The sequence below is a fragment of the Bos indicus x Bos taurus genome, chromosome 3 (assembly GCF_003369695.1).
Source record: "Bos indicus x Bos taurus breed Angus x Brahman F1 hybrid chromosome 3, Bos_hybrid_MaternalHap_v2.0, whole genome shotgun sequence".
NCBI lineage: Eukaryota > Metazoa > Chordata > Mammalia > Artiodactyla > Bovidae > Bos > Bos indicus x Bos taurus.
This window is the reverse complement of record NC_040078.1, coordinates 34,572,993-34,595,372: the sequence shown is the minus strand read 5'-3', so window position 1 is coordinate 34,595,372 and position 22,380 is coordinate 34,572,993. Positions and strand designations below refer to the sequence as shown.

At 36.5% G+C, this 22,380-nt stretch overlaps 1 protein-coding gene and 1 non-coding gene across 5 annotated transcripts in view; both read left to right on the top strand.

Moving 5' to 3' along the window:
- Window positions 1-22,380, top strand: part of GPSM2 (G protein signaling modulator 2) — a 55,456-nt gene that overhangs the window by 24,903 nt on the left and 8,173 nt on the right. For all 4 annotated transcript variants that reach the window (XM_027536324.1, XM_027536325.1, XM_027536326.1 and 1 more), the window contains 11 exons: window positions 2,577-2,798; window positions 3,313-3,448; window positions 3,800-3,942; window positions 4,826-4,949; window positions 5,048-5,163; window positions 7,960-8,115; window positions 9,209-9,317; window positions 10,440-10,569; window positions 17,555-17,625; window positions 19,326-19,502; window positions 21,822-21,981. In XM_027536324.1, coding sequence (XP_027392125.1) covers window positions 2,578-2,798; window positions 3,313-3,448; window positions 3,800-3,942; window positions 4,826-4,949; window positions 5,048-5,163; window positions 7,960-8,115; window positions 9,209-9,317; window positions 10,440-10,569; window positions 17,555-17,625; window positions 19,326-19,502; window positions 21,822-21,981 — 1,543 coding nt within the window. In that variant the 5' untranslated portion in view covers window position 2,577. The remainder of the gene's footprint in view (window positions 1-2,576; window positions 2,799-3,312; window positions 3,449-3,799; window positions 3,943-4,825; window positions 4,950-5,047; window positions 5,164-7,959; window positions 8,116-9,208; window positions 9,318-10,439; window positions 10,570-17,554; window positions 17,626-19,325; window positions 19,503-21,821; window positions 21,982-22,380) is intronic.
- LOC113890596 lies at window positions 1,804-1,933 on the top strand. Its single transcript, XR_003510555.1, has one exon. It is a non-coding gene; the product is annotated as a small nucleolar RNA SNORA70 (small nucleolar RNA).

The window sequence follows — 22,380 nt, the reverse complement described above, 5'->3', positions numbered from 1 at the left end:
AGAGTTGAATTTTAACAAGTGCTCCATGTGAGCTCCACTATTGTGCAGCCGGGATCAAGAACCACCACTCCTGTAGTGTTGCTCAAAGACAATTTTAGTAAGAAGTAATTTAGTGCTGCTCTAAAAATTAAAATGCTTGATGAGCTAAATCAGAGTCTTCCAAAGGGTGGTGGTATACCACTGGTAGTACCTAAATTTATTTTACTCACTTTTTTTTTTTAATTGGAGGCTAATTACTTTACAATATTGTGGTGGTTTTTGCCATACATTCACATGAATCAGCCATGGGTGTACATGTGTTCCCCATCATGAACCTCCCACCCATCTCCCTCCCCATCCCATCCCTCATCCCAGTGCACCAGCCCTGAGCACCCTGTCTTAATAGTTACATATTTGTTTTGATGTGCATTAGAAAAGTGAGTATCACATCAAACTCAATTTCATGGATACTGCTTTAGATGAAGCTAGATTTTTTTTTTTTTTTTTAATGTGCTGTGCTTAGTCACTGAGTCGTGTCCTACTCTCCACAACCACATGGACTGCAACCCACCAGGCCCCTCTGTCCATGGGGATTCTCCAGGCGAGAATACTGGAGTGGGTTGCCATGCCCTCCTCCAGGGGACCTTCCCAACCCGGGACTGAACCCAGGTCTCCTGCATTGCAGGCGGATTCTTTACTGTCTGAGCCACCAGAGAAGGCAGTTAATGGCACGTGCCAATTGAAAGGAATTTGCCAAATACAGAAATACATTTAAGTGAATGGCAGAAATCATGAAAATGTTGAAGACCCACCATGGCAACTTTGGTGAAGAGCACCTACTAAAGTGTAGGATTGGAATTGGAAGTATTGGTGTTTTTTCTCTTAGATACATTTATAGTAACTTAATTCTTCTGGCTTTTAAAATTTAGTGACAGACTTTGAGAATTAGAATTTCTGCAAATCTTTAAATCATTGCTTTATAACATAAGGTTTCTTAACACTTCTTTCATGGAAATGTACCTCGTACCTGAAGATATTTTGCTCTTCTATTTTTCTACAGTATAGGTGATCCTGTGGTGGTAAGACAAGGAAGGAGTGTGTGTGTGTGTGTGCACGCGCGCGTGCGCGTGCCTGCATGCATATGAGAGTTCACCTGAGTATGACATAGAGATGTGTGGTTGGAGGGGCTGAGTAGATCACCTGCATACCTGGATAGAGAAGAGTATTACTTAAAGGCCTTCTCCTCCACAGGCATTCCTTTTCTCCCCAAACTCCCAGAAAGCCCGTTAGTCTGCCATAACTCAGAACAGTTTAGGAAACACTATTTTAGATTCTCTCATTGGTAAAACAGGTTTCTCTAGGTTAGCCAATTAGAATGAGCTCTGTTGACAAAAAAAAAAGTAATCGATGGATCTAAGAAAGAAATGAAATATTTTATTCAAGCCAAATTGAGGATTATAACCTGGGAACACCTCTCAGAAAGCTCGGAGAATTGTTCTGCCCCTTTGAGGTCCAAGCACTGTACATTAGATGACATATTACTGACATTTTTCACAATCCACATCTACCTGTACAAAGCAAGAAATGAGTAATGGACCACTGTGGCTCCTTACACGACCTCCTAAGGGGTCGTTGTGACCCCTGATGAGATTGAGAAGGAATCTTATCTCCTAAGGAGGTCTGGTTAATGCAGATGCGCAACACACACAAAAGGGGAGGAAGGAGGCCAAATGAGCAGAAGAAAAATTTTATTTAAGTCTTCCTCCTCTTGTCATAAAATGTGAATTTTATTTCATCAGCTCCATATACAGATGTTCAGCTATCCTATAAAAAAGACCTCTTGTGTTCTTCTCCCCACGGGGGCCCAGTGTGCAGTGGCTGCATCAGCACCCTCCTCGGTAGTGTATGCAGCCTGTTGCTCTCCAGGTTGTCCTAAGGCACCTTGGAGACACCTCTTTCCAGTGGACACTCATGACTGGCATGCTGTCCCCAGTCTTGGCTCCAGACAGGTATGCAGAGTGCCTTTGGAAAGCCCCAGGGCACAGTGGCCGCGGTCCATGTTGGCCAAGTCATAACGTCCATCTGCACCAAGCTGCAGAGCAAGGAGCATGTGACTGAGGCTCTCTGCAGGGCCAAATTCAAGTTTTCTGGCCACCAGAAGATCCACATCTCCCCAGGAGTGGGGCTTTACTAAGTTTAATGTAGATGAATTTGAAAACACGGTGGCAGGAAAGTGGCTTATCCCGGATGGCTGTGAGGCCAAGTGCATCCCTGATCGCAGCTCTCTGAACAAATGGCGGGCCCTGCACTCATGAGAGCCCTGGTGCTGTCCCCTCCTCACTCACGCCCACCAATAAATCCTACTTCCTGTCAAAAAAAGACCTTTGTGGTTGAGAGACATTTGAATAGGCAGATTAGCTTTTGCTATAAAAGTTTACTGTTTTATCAATAGTGTGTATATACTTCAGTTGTAGAGGCAGCTGTTGTAACCAAGAATTGCCGCAGTCCACGTTGAAATTATATTGCTGGAAGTTAAAAGACACTGTGATGCAGTTGTAATGTAATGTTGTGAATGTCTGTCCTATATAATTTTATAGAATGGAAGCCTCTTGCCTCGAACTGGCCTTGGAAGGGGAGCGTCTGTGTAAATCTGGAGACTGCCGTGCTGGTGTGTCATTCTTTGAAGCTGCAGTTCAAGTTGGAACTGAAGACTTAAAAACTCTTAGCGCTATTTACAGCCAGCTGGGCAATGCTTATTTCTATTTGCATGATTATGCCAAAGCACTAGAATACCATCATCATGATTTAACTCTTGCAAGGTAATTAACTTAAGCTTTTTCATACTTTCTCCCTAAATTAACTGTTACTTCAAAAATTTTTTCATTCAGTTAAACGAATAGTACATTTAATGAGTTTTAATTCATTAGCAGTTCAGTTCAGTTCAGTTGCTCAGTCGTGTCCGACTCTTTGCGACCCCATGAATCGCAGCATGCCAGGCCTCCCTGTCCATCACCAACTCCCACAGTTCACCCAGACTCACGTCCATCAAGTCAGTGATGCCATCCAGCCATCTCATCCTCTGTTGTATTTTAAAACTAATCTTTAGGCTGAACACAGTTTAATTAAGTAAATGAATAGTGGTGAAATGATGTTAGAGTTTAATTAAGTGAATTAAGATTATATTTAAATACGGAAATGTAAGTTTAAAATTTTTATTTAAAGTAGGTTTCAAGAATAATGAGTCTTTCTTACCTTAAGCATGTCATCTGTTCTCTAGGGAAAACTGTATTCTGGCTGATTTATATTTTAACACATCTTTTCTTTAAACCCCAGGACTATTGGAGACCAGTTGGGGGAAGCTAAAGCTAGTGGTAATCTGGGAAATACTTTAAAAGTTCTTGGGAATTTTGATGAAGCTATAGTTTGTTGTCAGCGACACCTGGATATTTCCAGAGAGCTTAATGACAAGGTAATGAGGAAACGTTAGATGGTAGGCCAAATGTTTTCATTGAAATTGCTTTGTGTTTTAATCCTATTTAATTATTCTGTAGTTTATCTAAAAGTTAATACCAAAAAGAAAGTGAGAGAAGAGAAAATGAGAAGAGAAACAAAAAAAATTTTTAATAGATGAGAAAAAGAAATAGTAAGAGGTCCTTCTTTCATACATGGTCATATGTTTTGTGGTTCTGTATGGATGGCTGATGTAAACATTTTTTTCTCTTGACCATAATATCAAGGATGTTACAAATAAGTATATGTGATAAGCATTGTAATACTGGCCTCTGATTTCAAAATGTAAACTGCTGATACCTTCATCTAGGTGGGAGAAGCAAGAGCACTTTACAATCTTGGAAATGTGTATCATGCTAAAGGGAAAAGTTTTGGCTGCCCTGGTCCTCAGGAGGTAGGAGAATTCCCAGAAGAAGTAAGAAATGCTCTGCAGGCAGCTGTGGATTATTATGAGTGAGTAGCCCTGACGCAGTCATGTGGTCCACCTCAGACAGTAGTAAAGTTTTTAAGTTTGGCAGACATTTTAAAATCATTAGTAAGTAAAATAAACCATCAAGTTGCTGCTAAAATGTTATAGTGTTCTATTAGTCGTAATCTCCTCCCTCCCCAGGAAAACTTTCATTTAAACTGCAGACCAGTGCCACTTAGTGGTACAAATAAGAAATATCAGTAGTGAGTCTTGGGTTATTCGGAGTCTTTTATCAACAGACTTTCATAGAACTTCTTAGCTGTATGGGTTCTAAGATTACTCTGTCCTGGACTCTGAGAAGAAACCTACCTGAATGGTTGAGTAAAATATTCCCAGTTATTTCCTGTAGCCACCCTCCAGCACAGACATATCATTAAAACCTGGCACATTATGGCTGTAAGCTTATTTACATTTTTTTTCCTATAAAGAATTCAATTTGTAGAGAAGCTCATCAGTGGGGCTAGGAGCTGAGTGCACTTAGTCACTCTGTCCCATGTCCCTTGGGAAGGTCTGGGACTAGGGCCATAGCGCGGCCCTAAAAGGGCCTTCCCTGAGCTTTGGGGAGGTGAGTTCCCAGAGAACGGGGCTCCACGCACACAAGGGCAGACTGGGCAGGAGGTGCTATGGACCCCGCCTTTGCAGAGGGTCCTGGCGGATGCCTCCTTAGCAGAGTTTGGAACAGACTCACTGCCAGCAAAGTGAGTTCAATGGCTGAGGTGAGGTATCCTGCATGGGGGCCTCATAACCCAATTCAGACTACTCCCGCCCATAAAAAAAAATAAAGAATTCGATTTGTAAATGAAAATCAATAAATGGTTTTCTCAACCTTGTTTGTTTGTTTTTTAAAAACTTTTTGTTACCACTTAGGGAAAATTTATCACTAGTAACTGCTTTGGGTGACCGAGCAGCCCAAGGACGTGCCTTTGGAAATCTTGGAAACACGCATTACCTCCTTGGCAACTTCAGGGATGCAGTTATAGCTCATGAACAGGTACAGTAAAGCTTTGGAGCAGATCATTTTCTTCATCAGTGTTTTGAACAGCTTTCAGACTTTCTTTAGTTTTATCTAATTAAAACTTTCTGTTTCAGCGTCTCCTTATTGCGAAAGAATTTGGAGATAAAGCAGCTGAAAGAAGAGCATACAGCAACCTTGGAAATGCGTATATATTTCTTGGTGAATTTGAAACTGCCTCTGAATACTACAAGTTAGTCTAATATTTCTGTAGATAAATGTAAAATGGTTAGTTATGCAGTCAATGAATCATAGGCTTTGGGTTTATGACTTTTTTGGTGCATTTAAGCAGCAGGACCTTTGGCTGTCTAAGTCTCAGCCTTCTCATCTGTAATCAAAGATATCAATACTTTGGGGATTGTTATGAGGACTGAATTAAAGACTATATAAGCACTTATTTAGCATAGTACTTGGCACACAGTGCTCGATACATATTATTGTTAACAGTTAGTAGCAGCAGCATAGCCCCTTTATATTTTTATTAGTTTTTAATCTTTAAAACTGTTTTCAATGACATTCTAAACGTTTAAAGTCTTTTACACTGGTTCAGCATGTATGGTGTATATATTTACATGCTCCCCCACCACCAATGATGGGTTTGCAGAGAGGCCACATGAAAGCCTGGTAACAAACAGATGCCCTGGTTTCCTCCAGCAGTTGCTGAATGTCCCCCACCTTATCCTACCATCTTATCGAGTTCTCCCACCCTCTCTGCCTATCTTTGGTTCTCTCTTTAAGCTGAGGCCCTATTCACTTGAGTAGCACTCCCAGCTTCTTCTGAGACAGAGTCTTTTTAAGCTATTGGTAGGCTTGAAACATACATGATAGCAAAGTTTGGACTGCTTCATTTTGCCTGATCTTTGCTTTCTAGATTGTTTGGTGTTTTCTTTAATTAGTGGGAATTGAAGGTCCATACAGGCCTTAGGCAGAAGCCAATATGACTGAACCAAAGACACAGTGACTGATTTATGTTTTGTTAAAAAATCTAATGTGAGAGAGATCTGGAAAGTTTATCATCTAAAAAAAAAAAAAAGTAAAATTGCTTTAGGTCCATATTAAAAACTAGAATGTCATCCCATTTAAACTTCAACTAATGGTTGGTATTTGTTGGTTGACTAGTTAGATGTGAAATAACCTTCTAAATAAAATACATCACTATACAAGGAGTATATATTTTGATTTTAAATATAAAAGTTTCTTATATTTTAAATCCAAAAGACAGAAAAGTCTTAACAATGATGTATTTGTATTAAATACTGAAAAGTTCTGTAAGAAAGTAGAGATGGTGGCTGTTTAACTTAAGAAGCATGAGTATAAAGTAATGAAACTTACTCCTGCCCCACACACCCCCAAGCAAGGAGAACTCAGAACTTCATACATATTACATAAATATTGGTTAAAAATATTTTTGGAACTCTTCTTTGGAATTGTTTTCAGAGCCACACTGGAAAACTATCTTAATTTTATAGGTCTATAATAGAAAGGATAGAAACAGTAATCGGTAAAGCTACTTTAGTAATAGAGTTTGGTTATAGAAAGACTTCCAACCATTTTCAAATTAACTGTATTCTCAAAGGATAACCATATGCCAGAAAGGATTGTGCCACAGGGTCAGAAGACAATTCCAAAAGTCTTCCAAAAATGTTTGTGAGGACAGGCAAGGTTAGAGTAAGTGTGTAGCCTTGCTGGGTGACAAATTTGAAAGTATCATCATTAAATACATAATTTCAGGTTTGTTTGCTTAATAAAACTATCACATTATCATATACTTATTTTTCATATAGTTATAATGATATGAAGTATTTATACTGTTTGGCAGAAATTATAGGAAAGAGTCATTTATATTATTGGCTCCAAAAGCATCTGTAGATTGAAGCACTAATGAGAATAATAACAAAACACTAACATTTATTAGCTTCTACTGGGAGCAAGATGCTATGCTAAGCACATTATATATACTAATTCATTTAATCCTAACAAAACCTATTTTTTACATACGAGGAAACTAGTACATAGAGAGGGTGAGTGACTTGTCCCAGTTACAGATGTACTAACTCACAAAGCTGGGACTTGAACCCAGTCCTCCTGGCTCTACAGCCCATGCTCTTAACTACTGCACTGGCTTCTCATTGGTGATTCCACAAGGTAGAGTTTGGTTAATATTTAAATGTGGCATTTAATATTTTTCATGAATTGGTGACTTATGGCCTATACAAAGCAATTTACATTAAGTATTTTCAGTTTTGACAAAATGTAAAGGCAACAGTATGATGTATGTAGACAAACTGACTTAATGGTATTGCACTGCAACAGGGAAGTTCAGTTCAGGCGCTCAGTTGTGACCCCATGGACTGCAGCATTCCAGGCCTCCCTCCATCACCAATGCCCGGAGTTTACTCAAACTCATTTCCATTAAGTTGGTGATGCCATCCGACCATCTCATCCTCTGTTGTCTCCTTCTACTTGGGCCTTCAGTCTTTACCAGCATCAGGGTCTTTTCAGTTGAGACAGCTCTTCACATCAGGTGGCCAAAGTATTGGAGTTTCAGCTTCAACACCAGTCCTTCCAATGAATATTCAGGACTAATCTCCTTTAGGATGGACTGGTTGGATCTCCTTGCAGTCCAAGGGACTCTCAAGAGTCTTCTCCAACACCACAGTTCAAAAGCATCAATTCTTCAGCAACAGGGAAAGGTTTTTTTAAATGTTAAAAATACTGTTAATCTTTAGAGGCACTTGATCTCATGCATCAATTCTTCTTTTATCTGGGGAATTAATAGGACTCTTATATTTATTCTAAAAGTCTGGATTTGTTTTTTGTGTTTCAAGAATGCCTTTTCATTTTACCTAGAAGTAGTGGAGAAAGTATGGGATATTAGGCCCTAAAGTAGATTTACTTTAAAGGCAGGAGGAAAAGTGAGTTTTATTTTATGTTTACTATAGCCAATAATAAAAATGATCTTTATGTAAGAATTAATTTCTTTTTTCAGAAAGACTCTACTCTTGGCTCGCCAGCTTAAAGACAGAGCTATAGAAGCACAGTCTTGCTACAGTCTTGGAAACACATATACTTTACTTCAAGACTATGAGAAGGCCATTGATTATCATCTGAAGCACTTAACAATTGCTCAAGAGCTTAATGATAGGTAAGTTCTACACCTTTTTATTGTTGTTATGATAAAATATATTGTTGAATCCCTAGAATTTTTCCTTTAAGTTTCTTTTTTGGTTTGCTTTTCTTTTTAATTTCTTTATAAGGTATCTTCTCTGTTTCAGTAGCATTCTCTGTATGCTAGCATATGTTTTGAAGGGCTAGCACATTTTAGAGGATTTGACTGGTTCCCTATAATCTTGAACCAAGTAGGTCACAAACTCACATACCTGCAAAGGTCCTCCTGACTAGATCAGTGTGGAAAATTGTGGTGAAATTCGATATTACTCCTAATGTTAAGGGGACAGCTGCTATTTCACTCCAGCTAAGTGTCACAGGCCAGGAATGAGGATCCAAAGCCACCTCTTTTTTCAAGAGAAGGGAGGAATTCTGAGTTTTATATAAAATATTCTGATTTTTAAATGTTGATGGCTAATTCTTTTTTTTTTTTAAACTATATGGAAAAACAGAATATTTGTACAGGACTTTAGTTTCTGACATTTGCTTTAAATAGGATAGATTTTTATTTCAGTGTGAAAAATTCTATATACTTATTCAAAATGAAGTATGCTAATTCAAGAGGTAGTGAGTTCTGTCTTCCTCATGGTGAGTGATTACCCAGTAAGGCTATCATAGAAAGAAAATGGGGTAGTTGAATTACAAGACCTATCCCTGAGACTTTATAATACACTACATGTTTTAAAAAAATCTTTTCCATTTTAAAACTTGACTCTGAGTTCAGTATTATCTGGATATTTTAACACAGTTGTCCCTTGATATCTATGGTGGTTAAGATTCCAGGACCCCTGTTGATACCAAAAGCCATGGAGACTCAAGCCTCATGTGTAAAATGGTGTAGTACAACCGGCCCTCCATATCCAGGAGTTTCTCAGATCATGGTTGAATCCCCAGATGCATAACCTGAAGCAGGCCAACTGTATATCTCTAGTATTATGATAGTTTGTTCTTTATAAGAAAGACCAAATAAATTCAAAGAATTGTTTTATACTTTTAATTACTACTTGATTTTATTCTTCACACCGACTTCCTTTCAGATAACTGTATGTTAACTTTGAATTATTTTGTAGAATTGGTGAAGGAAGAGCATGTTGGAGCTTAGGAAATGCATACACAGCTCTAGGAAATCATGACCAAGCAATGCATTTTGCTGAAAAACACTTGGAAATTTCAAGAGAGGTATGAAACTAAAAAATGGTTATCTGTGCTTATCTGTGCTACTGTGATTCACAGATCTGCAGCCCTATTATTTCTCTAGGATCCTGCTATATGGCCAAGTAATAAATTTAATTATATATTGTTCTCTAGGCATAAGAACTGAAAGCATTTTAAGATACAGATCAGAGGTATGTTTGCACTGGCCTTGATGTAGGATAGAGGAGAGGATTACTGACCTATCTCCACTGTCCCCCATCTCTTTGTGGAAAAGTAGCATGGTATGAAAGGAGGAAGATGGCTTTTAGAATCAAGGACTGGTTCCTGTTACAGTTCTGCCATTTGCTGGCTGTTTGAGCTTGGAAACCTTTTCTGAGCATCATTTCTTTCATCTGTAAAATGGGAATAATAACTGCTTTGCAAATTGTTATAAGGATTAGAGAGAAAGTATATAAAAGTGCCTAGTGTGATGTCTAGTGCTGGTTTAATACTGCTACTACAGTATGGGAGAAGGCAATGGCACCCCACTCCAGTACTCTTGCCTGGAAAATCCCATGGACAGAGGAGCCTGGTAGGCTGCAGTCCATGGGGTCGCTAAGAGTCAGACACGACTGAGCGACTTCACTTTCACTTTTTACTTTCATGCATTGGAGGAGGAAATGGCAACCCACTCCAGTGTTCTTGCCTGGAGAATCCCAGGGACGGTGGGGCCTGGTGGGCTGCCGTCTATGGGGTCGCACAGAGTCGGACATGACTGAAGCGACTTAGCAGCAGCAGCAGCAGTATGGAAATAAATATTATAAGGAAATTTTATTCATGTGATGCCAAGTTAACATGTCACAGAATAATCTACATTATTATTTAATTGATCACAGAGATTGAGAGCAGTCTAATATTTAGAGAAGAGTTGATAGAATATATTCATTAGTCCTACTGCCATAGTTTAGAAACTTTCCTTTTCTTTCTTCTTTAAAATAGTATTAATGGAAAAAACCATTTCATTTATAGTATTATAATTCTAAAATAACTATTTTCATTTCTCCATATTTTCTTCCAGTTTTAGGTTCACAATATTTTCAACTAATCTTCACCATTCTTTACTTTAAATACTACTCTAAATATATAAATAAATGCTTGTGGTTGTAGGTTGGAGATAGAAGTGGTGAGCTTACAGCACGACTGAATCTCTCAGACCTTCAAATGGTTCTTGGTCTGAGCTACAGCACAAACAATTCAATGATATCAGAAAATATTGAAATTGATAACAGTTTGCATGGTAAGTATTAGGTGTTCAAAACCCAATTTCTTTATCCTTAAGATTTATATTTAAATTATTTATTTCAAGTTCACCATATCCAGAAAGATATATAACATAGGAACTTTTTATACCTTTTTGCTTTACCACTGTCCCATTAATTTATCAATATACCCTATTTTATAGCTTTTATCATGAATATGGTGAAGGTATAGTTTTTTTGTAAAAATACATTTAAATTCTGTATCTGTGGGCTGGTTCAAAAATGTATAAACATGAAGAAACAAAAATTTAAAATTTTACTATTTAACCTTTTAAATTTCAAATGTCTTTACATATTTAACATTTGTTTAGGTTTTTTCCCCTCATTTTGTTTCTAAGGGAAAATCTCCTAGGATTTTTTTTTTTTAATTCAGAACACCTAGAACTTTTCTTTAGATGCTGATTTGGTTTTGATGTTGTCACAGGAAAAAATATGCTACTGTTTCTAAGTGGAAAAAAACCCTTTTGATTAAAAAAATAAAATTAACAAGATTAGAATCACAGTTTTGAATACCATTTATATGTAATCTTATGTGAGTTCCATTAAACATTCAGCTTAGGCTTTAAAAATTCTCAGTCTGAAAAAAATTACTGACACAGACATGTTTTGAACTTGAAAGTCAGTGAAAAATCTAGCTTTTATCTTTGCAATATCCTCCTCTAACCCATACAAAGAAAAGCAAGAAGGAAAAGAAAAAATTAGTGGCTAGTTACCTGATCAAGACTGTGAAAGAACATTTAGTTGAAAAATGCTAGTGAAGTATGAACAGTATGGTAAACTCAACCGTGTACATTGCAATTGAATAATGGACTAAAAGGTTTTCCTGTGTTTAATTTTCAAGTAGGTTAAGTTGTAATAGCTTCTCATATTTTAACAAATGATCATGTGTCCTCATGGATCCCTCCAGCTATAGATCAATTCCTTTGTATCCCTCTGTAACAAAACTCGAAAGTAATATCACTGTTCCTTGTCGTATTCTCCTCCCATTCTCTCTTCAACCCACCGGACTCTGCCTCAGAGTTACTGGACTCTTGACTTTGGCCCCATCATGACACTAAGACCTTTTCAAGGTACCAGAGACTTCCATTTTACCAAATACAATGGTCAGTTTTAGATGTCAGCTTATTTGATTTCTCAGCAGTATTTCCTACAGCTGATCATTGCCTCTTCAAATGCTTCATTCATTTGGCCTCCAGGATTAACTTCTTTCTGGTTTGCCTCCACCTCACTTGACCACCCATCTTCATGACTCTACTCTTTCTCATGTTTCCATCCTTGACATCTGTCGTGCCTGGGGTTTGGTTGCTGACCTTTTCTCTTCCCTCTTTCCTTTTCTATTTTCTGCCTATCCATATCCTTCCTTCCTTTCTAATGTTATCCTTTTCCCTCTTATCCTACACTCTAGATCCATGTAATAGAACTTTCTGTGAAGAATAAAATGTTCTGTATCTGTGCTGTCCACTAGAATAGCCTCTAGCTATATGTAGCTGTTGAGCACTTGAAATGTGGCTAGTGCAAAAAGAAGTGAATTTTTAAATACCATTTAAAGTTTTAAAAGCCACATATGGCTAGTGGCTAAAGGCTTCCCTGGTGGCTCAGATGGTGGCTCCACCTGCAATGCTGGAGACCCAGGTTCCATCCCCTGGAGAAGGAAATGGTAACCCACTCCAGTATTCTTGCCTGGGAAATCCCATGGACATAGGAGCCTATTGGGCTACAATCCATGGAGTCTCAAGGGTCAGACACAACTTAGCGATTAAACCACCTAAATGTCTGTTTAGGTTTTTTGCCCACTTTTTGACTGGGTTGTTTGTTTTTCTGGTATTGAGTTGCATGAGCTGCTTTTATATTTGGAAATTAATCCTTTGTCAGTTTGATTTGCTATTATTTTCTCCCATTCTGAGGGCTGTCTTTTCACCTTGTCTGTAGTTTCCTTTGCTATGCAAAAGCTGTTAAGTTTAATTAGATCCCACTTGTTTATTTTTGCTTTTATTTCCATTATTCTAGGGGGTGAGTCAGAGGATCTTGCTGTGACTTATGTCCTACAGTGTTCTGCTTGTTTTTTCCTCTAAGGGTTTTATAGTTTCTGGTCTTACATTTAGGTCTTTACACCATTTTGAGTTTTTCTTTGTGCATGGTGTTAGGTAGTGTCTAATTTCATTCTTTTACATGTAGCTGTCCAGTGTTCCCAGCACCACTTATTGAAGAGACTATCTTTTCCTCATTGTATATTCTTGCTTCCTTTGTCAAAGATAAGGTGTGTGGGCTTTCTATCTTGTTCCATTGGTCTATATTTCTGTCTTTGTACCAGTACATACTCTCTTGATGACTGTAGCTTTGTGGTATAGTCTGAAGTCAGGAAGTTGATTACTCCAGCTCCATTCTTCTTTCTCAAAACTGCTTTGGCTATTCAGGGTCTTTTGTGTTTCCATACAAATTGTAATATGTTTTGTTCTAGTTCTGTGAAAAATGCCATTGGTAATTTGATAGGGATTGCATTGAATCTATAGATTGCATTTGGTAGTATAGTCATTTTCACAATATTGATAATTCACATTCTTTGAAAGCATTCATGAAACACTTCCAGTAAAGTTTTAAAAATAAAATTAAAAAAACAAAATTAAAAAAAAAAAAGAAACACTTCCAAAAATTTAACCACCATGCCAAACCAGCAAATTTGAAAAAATCTGTATCACGAAGATTTCATGCCCTGAGCATGGTACAGTTAAGTTAGAAATTAACAAGAAGATAATATATAACACATATTCATTTGAAAACTTAAAAACACACTTAAACCTTATGGGTTTAAGCAGAAATCTTAACATAAAATTAGAAAATAATTTAGGACTGAGTTTTAATTTATAGGATACATAACTTACATTGGTGCAAAACTTACATCATATGTTTAAAAAGGAAAAAGATTCAGTGAGCTGACTATCCAGCTTTTAAGTAAAAAATTTAAAAAACCCTCTAAAGAAATAGAAGGCAAGAAATAACAGAAATTAATGTTATTAAAACAAAGATTCAATAGAGAGTTTTGTTTTTTTTTTGCTGTGCTAGGTCTTCTTTGCTGGGCAGGCTAGTCTCCAGCTGCGGCAGGTGGGGGCTCCTTTCTAGTTGTGGGGCATGGGCTTCTCACTGTGGTGGCTTATCTAGTGTGGGGCATTCATTTTGAGGCACGGGCTTCAGCAGCTGCGCCTCCCGGGCGCTGGAGCACAGGCTCAGTAGTTGTGGCACATGGGCTTAGTTGCTCTGCCACATGTGGGATCTTCCTGGACCAGGGATCAAACCTGTGTATCCTGCTTTGGCAGGTGGATTCTTTACCACCGAGCCACCAGGGAAGCCCAAGAGAATTTTTAAAAACCCAAAAATTTAGTTAAAGACTAACAAATCTACAGCAAGATTATTTGAGGGAGAAAAAAAGAGAAAGAAGGGATATAATATAGATGCAGCAGACATTATAAAGAGATTATCCTGAGTAGTTTTATTTGAAAACTTAGAAGAAATGGACAATTTCTAAAAAAAAAAAAAAGCTTACCAAAATTGAATCTAAAAAAATCTAATGGTAGAATGTAATCTGAATGGATGACATCACTAATGCCTAAAACCATAGAGAAATTTGGTCCATTATTTAAAATCCTTCCACTGAGAAAATACCTGGCCAAGGGGATTTTACAGTGTGATCTCCCAAACATTAAAAAAAAACTGATTCCAACCTTCTGTAAAATTATATAGGTAACTGGAAAAGTAGAACACTGTTAGTCTTTCTAAAAACAGTATAACCTTGATATCCAAACTAGACAAGAACAATATATATAAGAAAGGAAAATAACAGGCAAATCTTTACTCATGAACATAGATGGAAAAATTCTGAGCAAAATATTAGCAAACCAAGTCCACAATGTATTTAAAATAAACAGGAATTCAAGTCTACTGAATATCAGGAAACCAATTAATAATATATATTAGTAAACACAATAAAGAAGAAAATAGCTCAAATATCCAAATATGTCAGTAATTCTATTAAATGTAAATGTTCCATGTAAAGGACAGGAGTATCCAATTGGTAAAAGAGCAAAATCCAACTAAATATGTAAGTCTGACAGTAAAAGGACTGGGGGAAAAAAAAGGGTACCATGGAAAAACTAATGAAGAGAATCTGGTACAGCTGTACAGCTGTATTAATAACAGATAAAATGTACTTTTAAGGCAAAAGATCTTGTTAAGAAGACAGTCACTTCACAATGGTTAACAATTCAATTCAGCAGGGAGAAAAAGTCTTATATGTATATGTATGATACCTGGTAAGCCTAATAACAAAACTTCAATGTACAAAAGCAAACGAACTAAACTGAAAGGAGAAATGAGAAAAGCTAGCATAAAGGGAAACTTAAACACATTTCTGTCAGGAATTGCTCCTGTCAAAAAACTAAATATTATAAAAGATGGCGGTTCTTCCCAAATTGATATATATTCATTGTGCTGCTAAGAAAATCATGACAGCTTTTTCATGGAACTCTCAATGAGGTCGTTCATGAATTTACATGAAAGAAAAATGGGCTAAGAACTCAAAGCCAAAACATTCCTGATGAAAAACAAGAAATGAGAAGTGCTTTCTGTACAGATATAAAGATTATAAAGCTAATTAAGACAGTGTTATTGGCATAGAGACAAATAGCTCAAATAGGATATAGAGCCTCTATATTTTTAATCCTTGCATATATGGAAATTAGTATCACATAAAAATTCCTGATGGACCAAAGATTTAAATATGAAAGACAGATTTAAAGCAGTAATTATGATCAGCCATCTAACACTTGCTAAATGCTTACTGAGTACCAGGCATTGACCAACCTCTTTACAAGTGATGATGCATTTATCATCACACAGTGATATATAAGGTAGGTATCACTGTTCTTTACAAATGAGAAAAACAGAATGACACAGAGGTAATTGCTCAAGGTCATATCACAGTGAATGAGTGGTCTGTTCAATCGGTATGGTATCTCTGAAAGTAAAGGAGAATATCGTCAAGATATCAGAGAGGGGAAGGATTTCTCAAAACACAAGAACAAAACCATTAAGAAGACTGACATTGAAATTAAGAACTTCCTTTCATTAAAAGAAACCATAAAGATAAACCACAAACTGAGAGGACATTTGCAACACAAATGATTAAAAAGGATTTGTATCCTCAATGTATAAGAACTCCTATGAATTAAGACAGATAACCTAACTAAAAGATAGACAAAAGTGATGAATAGAAGAAATACAAATAGCCCATAAATATGTGAGAAGGTGGGCTTCCCTGATAGCTCAGTTGGGAAAGAATCCGCCTGCAGTGAAGGAGACCCTGGTTCAATTGAGTCAGGAAGATCCCCTGGAGAAGGGCTAGCCTACCCGCTCCAGTATTCTTGGGCTTCTCTTGTGGCTCAGCTGGTAAAGAATCTGCCTGCAATGCGGGAGACCTGGATTCGATCCCTGGGTTGGGAAGATCCCTAGGAGAAGGGAAAGGCTACCACTCCAGTATTCTGGCCTGGAGAATTCCATGGACTGTATAGTCCATGGGGTTGCAAAAAGTTGGACACGACTGAGTGATTTTCACTTTTTAACCCATTTAATCAGGGAAAGCTTCCCTGGTGGCTCAGCTGATAAAGAATCCGCCTGCAATGTGGGAGACCTGGATTTGATCCTTGGGTTGGGAAGATCCCCTGGAGAAGGGAACAGCTACCCACTCCAGTATTCTGGCCTGGAGAATTGCATGGACTATCAATGAGGTTGCAAAGAATTGGACATGACTGAGCGACTTTCACTTAATCAGGGAAAACCATAGTGAGGTAGTATTGGTGGATGAGGTGGATGAAAATTAAAAGGCCTGATACCAGTTTGAAACAAATAAGTAATAGAAATCCTTACGCAGTGTTGATGGGAGTAGAAGTTGTACACAAAAGAGCAGTCAGGCAACATTTTGGTAGAGTTGGAGATGTACCAGCCGTATGATCCTGCAGCTCCACTCCCAGTTACACGTCTGACATCCAAAAAACAAAGCCTTGCTCATGTACATGAAGTATTTCCAAGAATTTCTATAGTAATATTGCTTACAACAAATAATTGGAAGCAACCTAAATATCTGTCACCAACAGAAACGGTATATGCTTTCTTAGTCCTATAAATCGCATGAAAACTGAACTCCTCGTAGCAACTTGGATGAGTCTCACAAACATGAGATTGCTCAAAGGAAGCCAAGTTAGAGAACACACAGTATGAGACCATTTCTATAGCGCTATATAACAAGTTCCATTGCTTAGAGGTGTATCATGTGTAATAAAAACATGAATTATGGAGGAAGAGGGATTTTATAGGGTGAGTTACAAAAGGGGGAGTTAATGTGTTGGCCATGGTTTTTTTCTTAAACTGGGTATTATGTATTTCTTGGCTATAAAAACTTTTCATATTTAATGATACCTTTTTGAAAAGGATATTTGAAGATCTTTTTATTAAACTTTTTTCCTGACTGGCAGTAAATCTATTGTCAGTGGAGATCTTAAAATGGAAACAGATAACTGAGAAGTGTTTTGGGGATGTTATTTTGATTCTTACCTCAAAATTGAAGGCCTTATGCTTTCCTTATGTTTTTACTTTTAAACTGCTCTACCGTTTGGGTAGGTTTTAGGAGACTGTGTGTATCATATAAAACCAGTTATTATGAAATGCCTTTTCTAAATTAAGGGGTAATGTTAGTAACCAAAGTTAGTTTCCAACCAAAATCTTAATTTCCTTACATCAAAATGTTTTATTCATTTAGTTGGTGTGGAAAATTATTATTCTTGAAAGAATATATGTTTATACATGTTTCCTCCTTCCATATGGGTTTGTGGAGCAGACTTTAAATAACATAGTGATGCTGAATTTGCAGTCTTAAGGGCTCCCTAGTTTATTTGAATTAACATTTTTTTCCCAAAGGTGCACGCCCCAAGTTTGGACGCCGACACAGTATGGAAAACATGGAGCTTATGAAGTTAACACCAGAAAAGGTTGACAGTTTTTCTGTTTTAAATTTCTTGAACTGTTAAAATATTTCAGCAACTTTTAATTTAAATGAAATAATTTAAGTCCTGTCATATGGATAACACTTGAACATTTTCCTTTGAAAAGAATCAAGTACAGTGCAAAAACAATGTGTACAGTATGGTGCCATCTGTTCAAGAGAACTTTTATGCACATATATCCTTTGTAATTGCATGGCAGCAGAAGGGTATGTAAGATACTTGACAACTTGATTACCTCTGGCAAAACTGCTGTCTGGGTTATAAGAAATGCTTACTTAATATACTGTTTTGAAGTGTTTGAATATTTTACCATGTACATGCACTACTTTGTTTTTCTTTAATTAAAAGAAGATCAGGGAAATTAAAAAAAGGATTGAGAAACTTTTTCAACTAAACATCAGCAACATTATTGGCAAGATTAATGATACTTATGATCAAGCTAGTTTTTCTGGCTGCACTTTTGAAAAGCTTTTTTAAACAAAGCAATAACTCTTTATTCAAGATGCATCTTCTCTAGGATTTTGTTGGTTTTTTAAGTAACAGAGAAGGGACTTAATTGGGAAAAAGGTTACTGAAGAATAAATCTAGGCTGCTTTCTTCCACCTCCATTTATCTTAAATACACTGCTATGGTTTGCTCTTATTTGTTTATGCTGTATTGATATTTCTTAAAACACTTTTTATAAGATATATTATAATAACTTGGGAAACTTCCAATGTGCAAATTAAAATTATCAATAATCACACCTTCCAAAAGGAAAATTAATATTTTTGTATTTGTTCATCTTGCATTTTATATGAATATTAAGATACTATTTTATAATACAGTACTATATCAACATCTTAGTGTCATTAAATATTCTTCTGCTCTATTTTTATAATAGGCATATGATTTTTGAATATTGACATGTTTTGTGTAAGTAGTCATCATGAGACCAACATCTGATTTGAACTAATTTCCAATATATATTTTTAATTACAAACTTTTTTTTTTTTTTAACTTCTGGTTAACTTCTGAAGGGCTTTGTGATTTTCTCCAAATATTTACCTCTTATATTGTGAGTGTGGTTTGCAAATCTTTAAATCTATAGAGTATTAAAAAAAAATAGAAAAACTTTTAAGTCAGTTTAGATCTTCCTTCTTCTAGTAGGTAGGAACCTAGTAATAAGCAGCAAAATTAATTTGGTGCATCTGTAAGTGGTACTAACAGTAATTCCATGAGAAGCTGATCACATTCAACCCTGTAATTTTCCAATAGACAAATGATGATAAGGCTTTATCTCTAAGTTGTGATTTTTTTTTTACCTCATAATAAAGTCAAAGAGTTCAGTAGTTTTATCAACAAAAAATTACTACTGCTTTGTAAGTTTTAGATGTCAATTTTTAAGGTTAAAAATTCTTGATATTCAAACTTTCCAATTGTAATTGATTTTCAGGTAACTCACATTGAGAATAAAACTTCAGCTTCTCTGACCATCCAAATTTTATTTTTATGACTTTTGGCAAACTTATTAAGATTTCTAAAAACCTCCACTTTAATATTTTGATAATAAGAAATTCATAGCATACATTTGGTCCAAGCTTTTGAAAACAGTGAGATATATTGTCAAAAAGGAATGTATTAACTCACCCTGCTCCCAGTTACTGTTTTTTTTAATGTCCTGTTTTCCATTTATAATTCTGTAGGTACAAAACTGGAACAGTGAAATTCTTGCTAAACAAAAGCCTCTTATTGCCAAACCTTCTGCAAAGCTCCTCTTTGTCAACAGACTGAAGGGGAAAAAATACAAAACTAATTCCTCCACTAAAGTTCTCCAAGACGCTAGTAATTCCATTGATCACCGAAATCCGAATTCTCAAAGGGTATGTTTAAAATAAGTTTTAGAATATTGTGTTTTGAGTTTTTTATATTCATACTGGATTTTTATAATTTATTATTAGATAGTCAATATAAATGTCTTTCTTATTCAAAGTAGTCTTCTGTATTTTCCTATTTTTTCTGTATTTTTCAAAGCTAGAAACTAAAATGTCCTCCATTCAGTTTAGAAGTCAGAACAAATTAAATTCAGATGTTCAAGGATTTTTAAATACTAATTTAAAGTGAGGTCTGCATGCATCAACTTTATTTCTGTTACTAAAATTCTAATAGAGTTAAAAACAATTTTGCTTAAAAGTGAGCGTAGGACTCATATTATTAAATATAACAAAATATTTAGAAATTGAAAAATACCATGGGATTACTGGTAAGTATCAGGGCTATCTCTAAGCTACCCTGCTGCTGCTGCTAAGTCACTTCAGTTGTGTCCGACTCTGTGCGACCCCACAGATGGCAGCCCACCAGGCTCCCCCGTCCCTGGGATTCTCCAGGCTCAAGAACACTGGAGTGGGTTGCCATTTCCTTCTCCAATGCATGAAGGTGAAAAGCGAAAGTGAAGACACTCAGTTGTATCCGACCCTCAGTGACCCCATAGACTGCAGCCTTCCAGGCTCCTCCATCCATGGGATTTTCCAGGCAAGAGTACTGGAGTGGGGTGCTATTGCCTTCTCTGAAGCTACCCTACACTGATAAAAAAAGATCAGATAAATTACAAAGAAGCTACTTCAAATTACCAAGTCCATTTTTCAAGCAGTGAGAACCTTTGAAAAAACTGTGGTAGTCTTTTATTTAACAGATTTCTATTGATCTTGTTGTCAGCATTTTATTTATATCTGCACCCTGCAGTGTTGTTTGCTTTGATTCTATCAGTTTTTTACATGTTTCTTACACATGTATGACTAACAAAAGGAAACATTATGAGGTATATAAAAATGGTCCAGGAATATTTTTGTAGATCCACAGCAGAACTGGAAGGCAATATCTTTGTTCAAGGTTTGAGGTCTTAACCAAGCACAATTAGCCTAACTGAAGATGTCTGTATTTTCGGAGACTTGTTGTCTTTCAGTGTGCAGAATTATGAATTAAGAGGCTTCATGCTTCTAGAAAAAGTCTTGTTAGTGATTAATGCATTTGACTGTAGCTTATACACATACTTACCATTCCCAAACCTCAAGCCCTCTTGTTTTCCTTACTTCAGTAAAAGGGATGCTGTTTGTACACTGTCTCCCAGGCTGGGAACGCAGGCGTCATTCTAGACTCCTCCTCCTTCCGTTCCAGTTAATCCCTAAGAAATCTCTGCTACTGTGTATTAATTCTTAATGTACTACTTTATCTTACCCAAATTTCTGGAATAGGTACCTGCACTAATTCCTCTCCCTGCATTATTAACCTCTTCAAACCAGGAAGGGCCAGCTTTATTTCTGTACAAAACTGCTTAAAGTTGACTATTCCATGCTCCTCTCATTTTACATAGGATAAGCCTTAATTAGCTTGTTAGTCTGTCATACAGAGGCCTTTGTCTTGGCCTCCTCTTCTCCCTTTCTTCACTACCTGTGCCTGCCCTTCAGTTCATTATCCCCTGAACACTACAAATCTTTGGAATTGCATATTAATCAGTATGAAACATCTTTACCCTGCAAATGCTTATGCTCAGGAACTCAAATATCACGTAAGCTTCTATTTCACCTAAGAATTAATTGCACCCTTCTCCTAGGGCTCATAACATTTTGTGTATATGTACTTCAATAAAGACTATCATTGTGAAAAAATTACCTTTGTTAAACATTAGTCATTTTAGTTTTGAATCTTTCCAAATATAGTATAACAGGTATCCCTCTTTCTCAAGTATTCATTTGAAGTTTATATTTTTTTTTCAGGATCTTCAAATCTTTACAGTAAAAGACCTTAGAAGTCACTATATCAAGAAAATATACACGCTTTCTTAGTTTATCAGTTCTGTTTACTTAAATTCTGTTGTAGAATCTAAGAGCTGAACTTGAACCTGGGGCACATGTTCCTATCACTGATATTTGGGTAATTCATTCAGTATCTGTAACAGTTCCCCTAAGTCTGAGGTACACTTATTTAGCTTTAGAAATACAAGGATCAAAAAGTAAAATAACTAGAAATGCTTTTTGTTAGTTGAACTGAAATAACTATTACCAAGTGGTGCCATCTTACACAAAGAAAATGTCAACTTTTTACTCTAAATCTTCATCCTTTGCATTTGAGGTAGATGATATTGTTTCACTGATGATCTAAGGATAATACTGGAATGTTGAGATTTTTCTCTCTCAATATTTTAGAAAATCAGTGCAGATTCTATCGGCGATGAAGGGTTCTTTGACCTATTAAGCCGATTTCAAAGCAATCGGATGGATGATCAGAGATGCTGCTTACAAGAGAAGAACTCTACATCAGCTGCAGCGGCAGCTTCTTCCACTCCCCTCAAAAGGATGCTAAAAAGTAAGTTATCTGTGCCTCTCCTGCAGTTTGAGTATTCTCTTTGATATTCTTATAGTTATTTCTGAGAATTTAATTCTTATCATAGGAGGTACAATCAAGGAGCCTGAATCGAAGTATATTTGAAATGCTGGAATTTGTACAGCTTTAAACAAGGTTTTGTTTTAGTTCCCCTGAGTTTATCTGTATTTCTATCTAGTGCTGTGTACTTTCTAATAACTATATCATACTGCCTCCTGAGCTTCCTAGGGGTTGGGGAAAAGAAAATCTAACTTAACAATAATAAGGAAAAAATTTTAGTTATACATACCTTATGATTACATGTAAAATACGAATGTTTCATGCGTGGTTTAAAAAAGAAAAGCTTAGACAGACTGAAGTGGAATCTGTGGCTATGGCTGA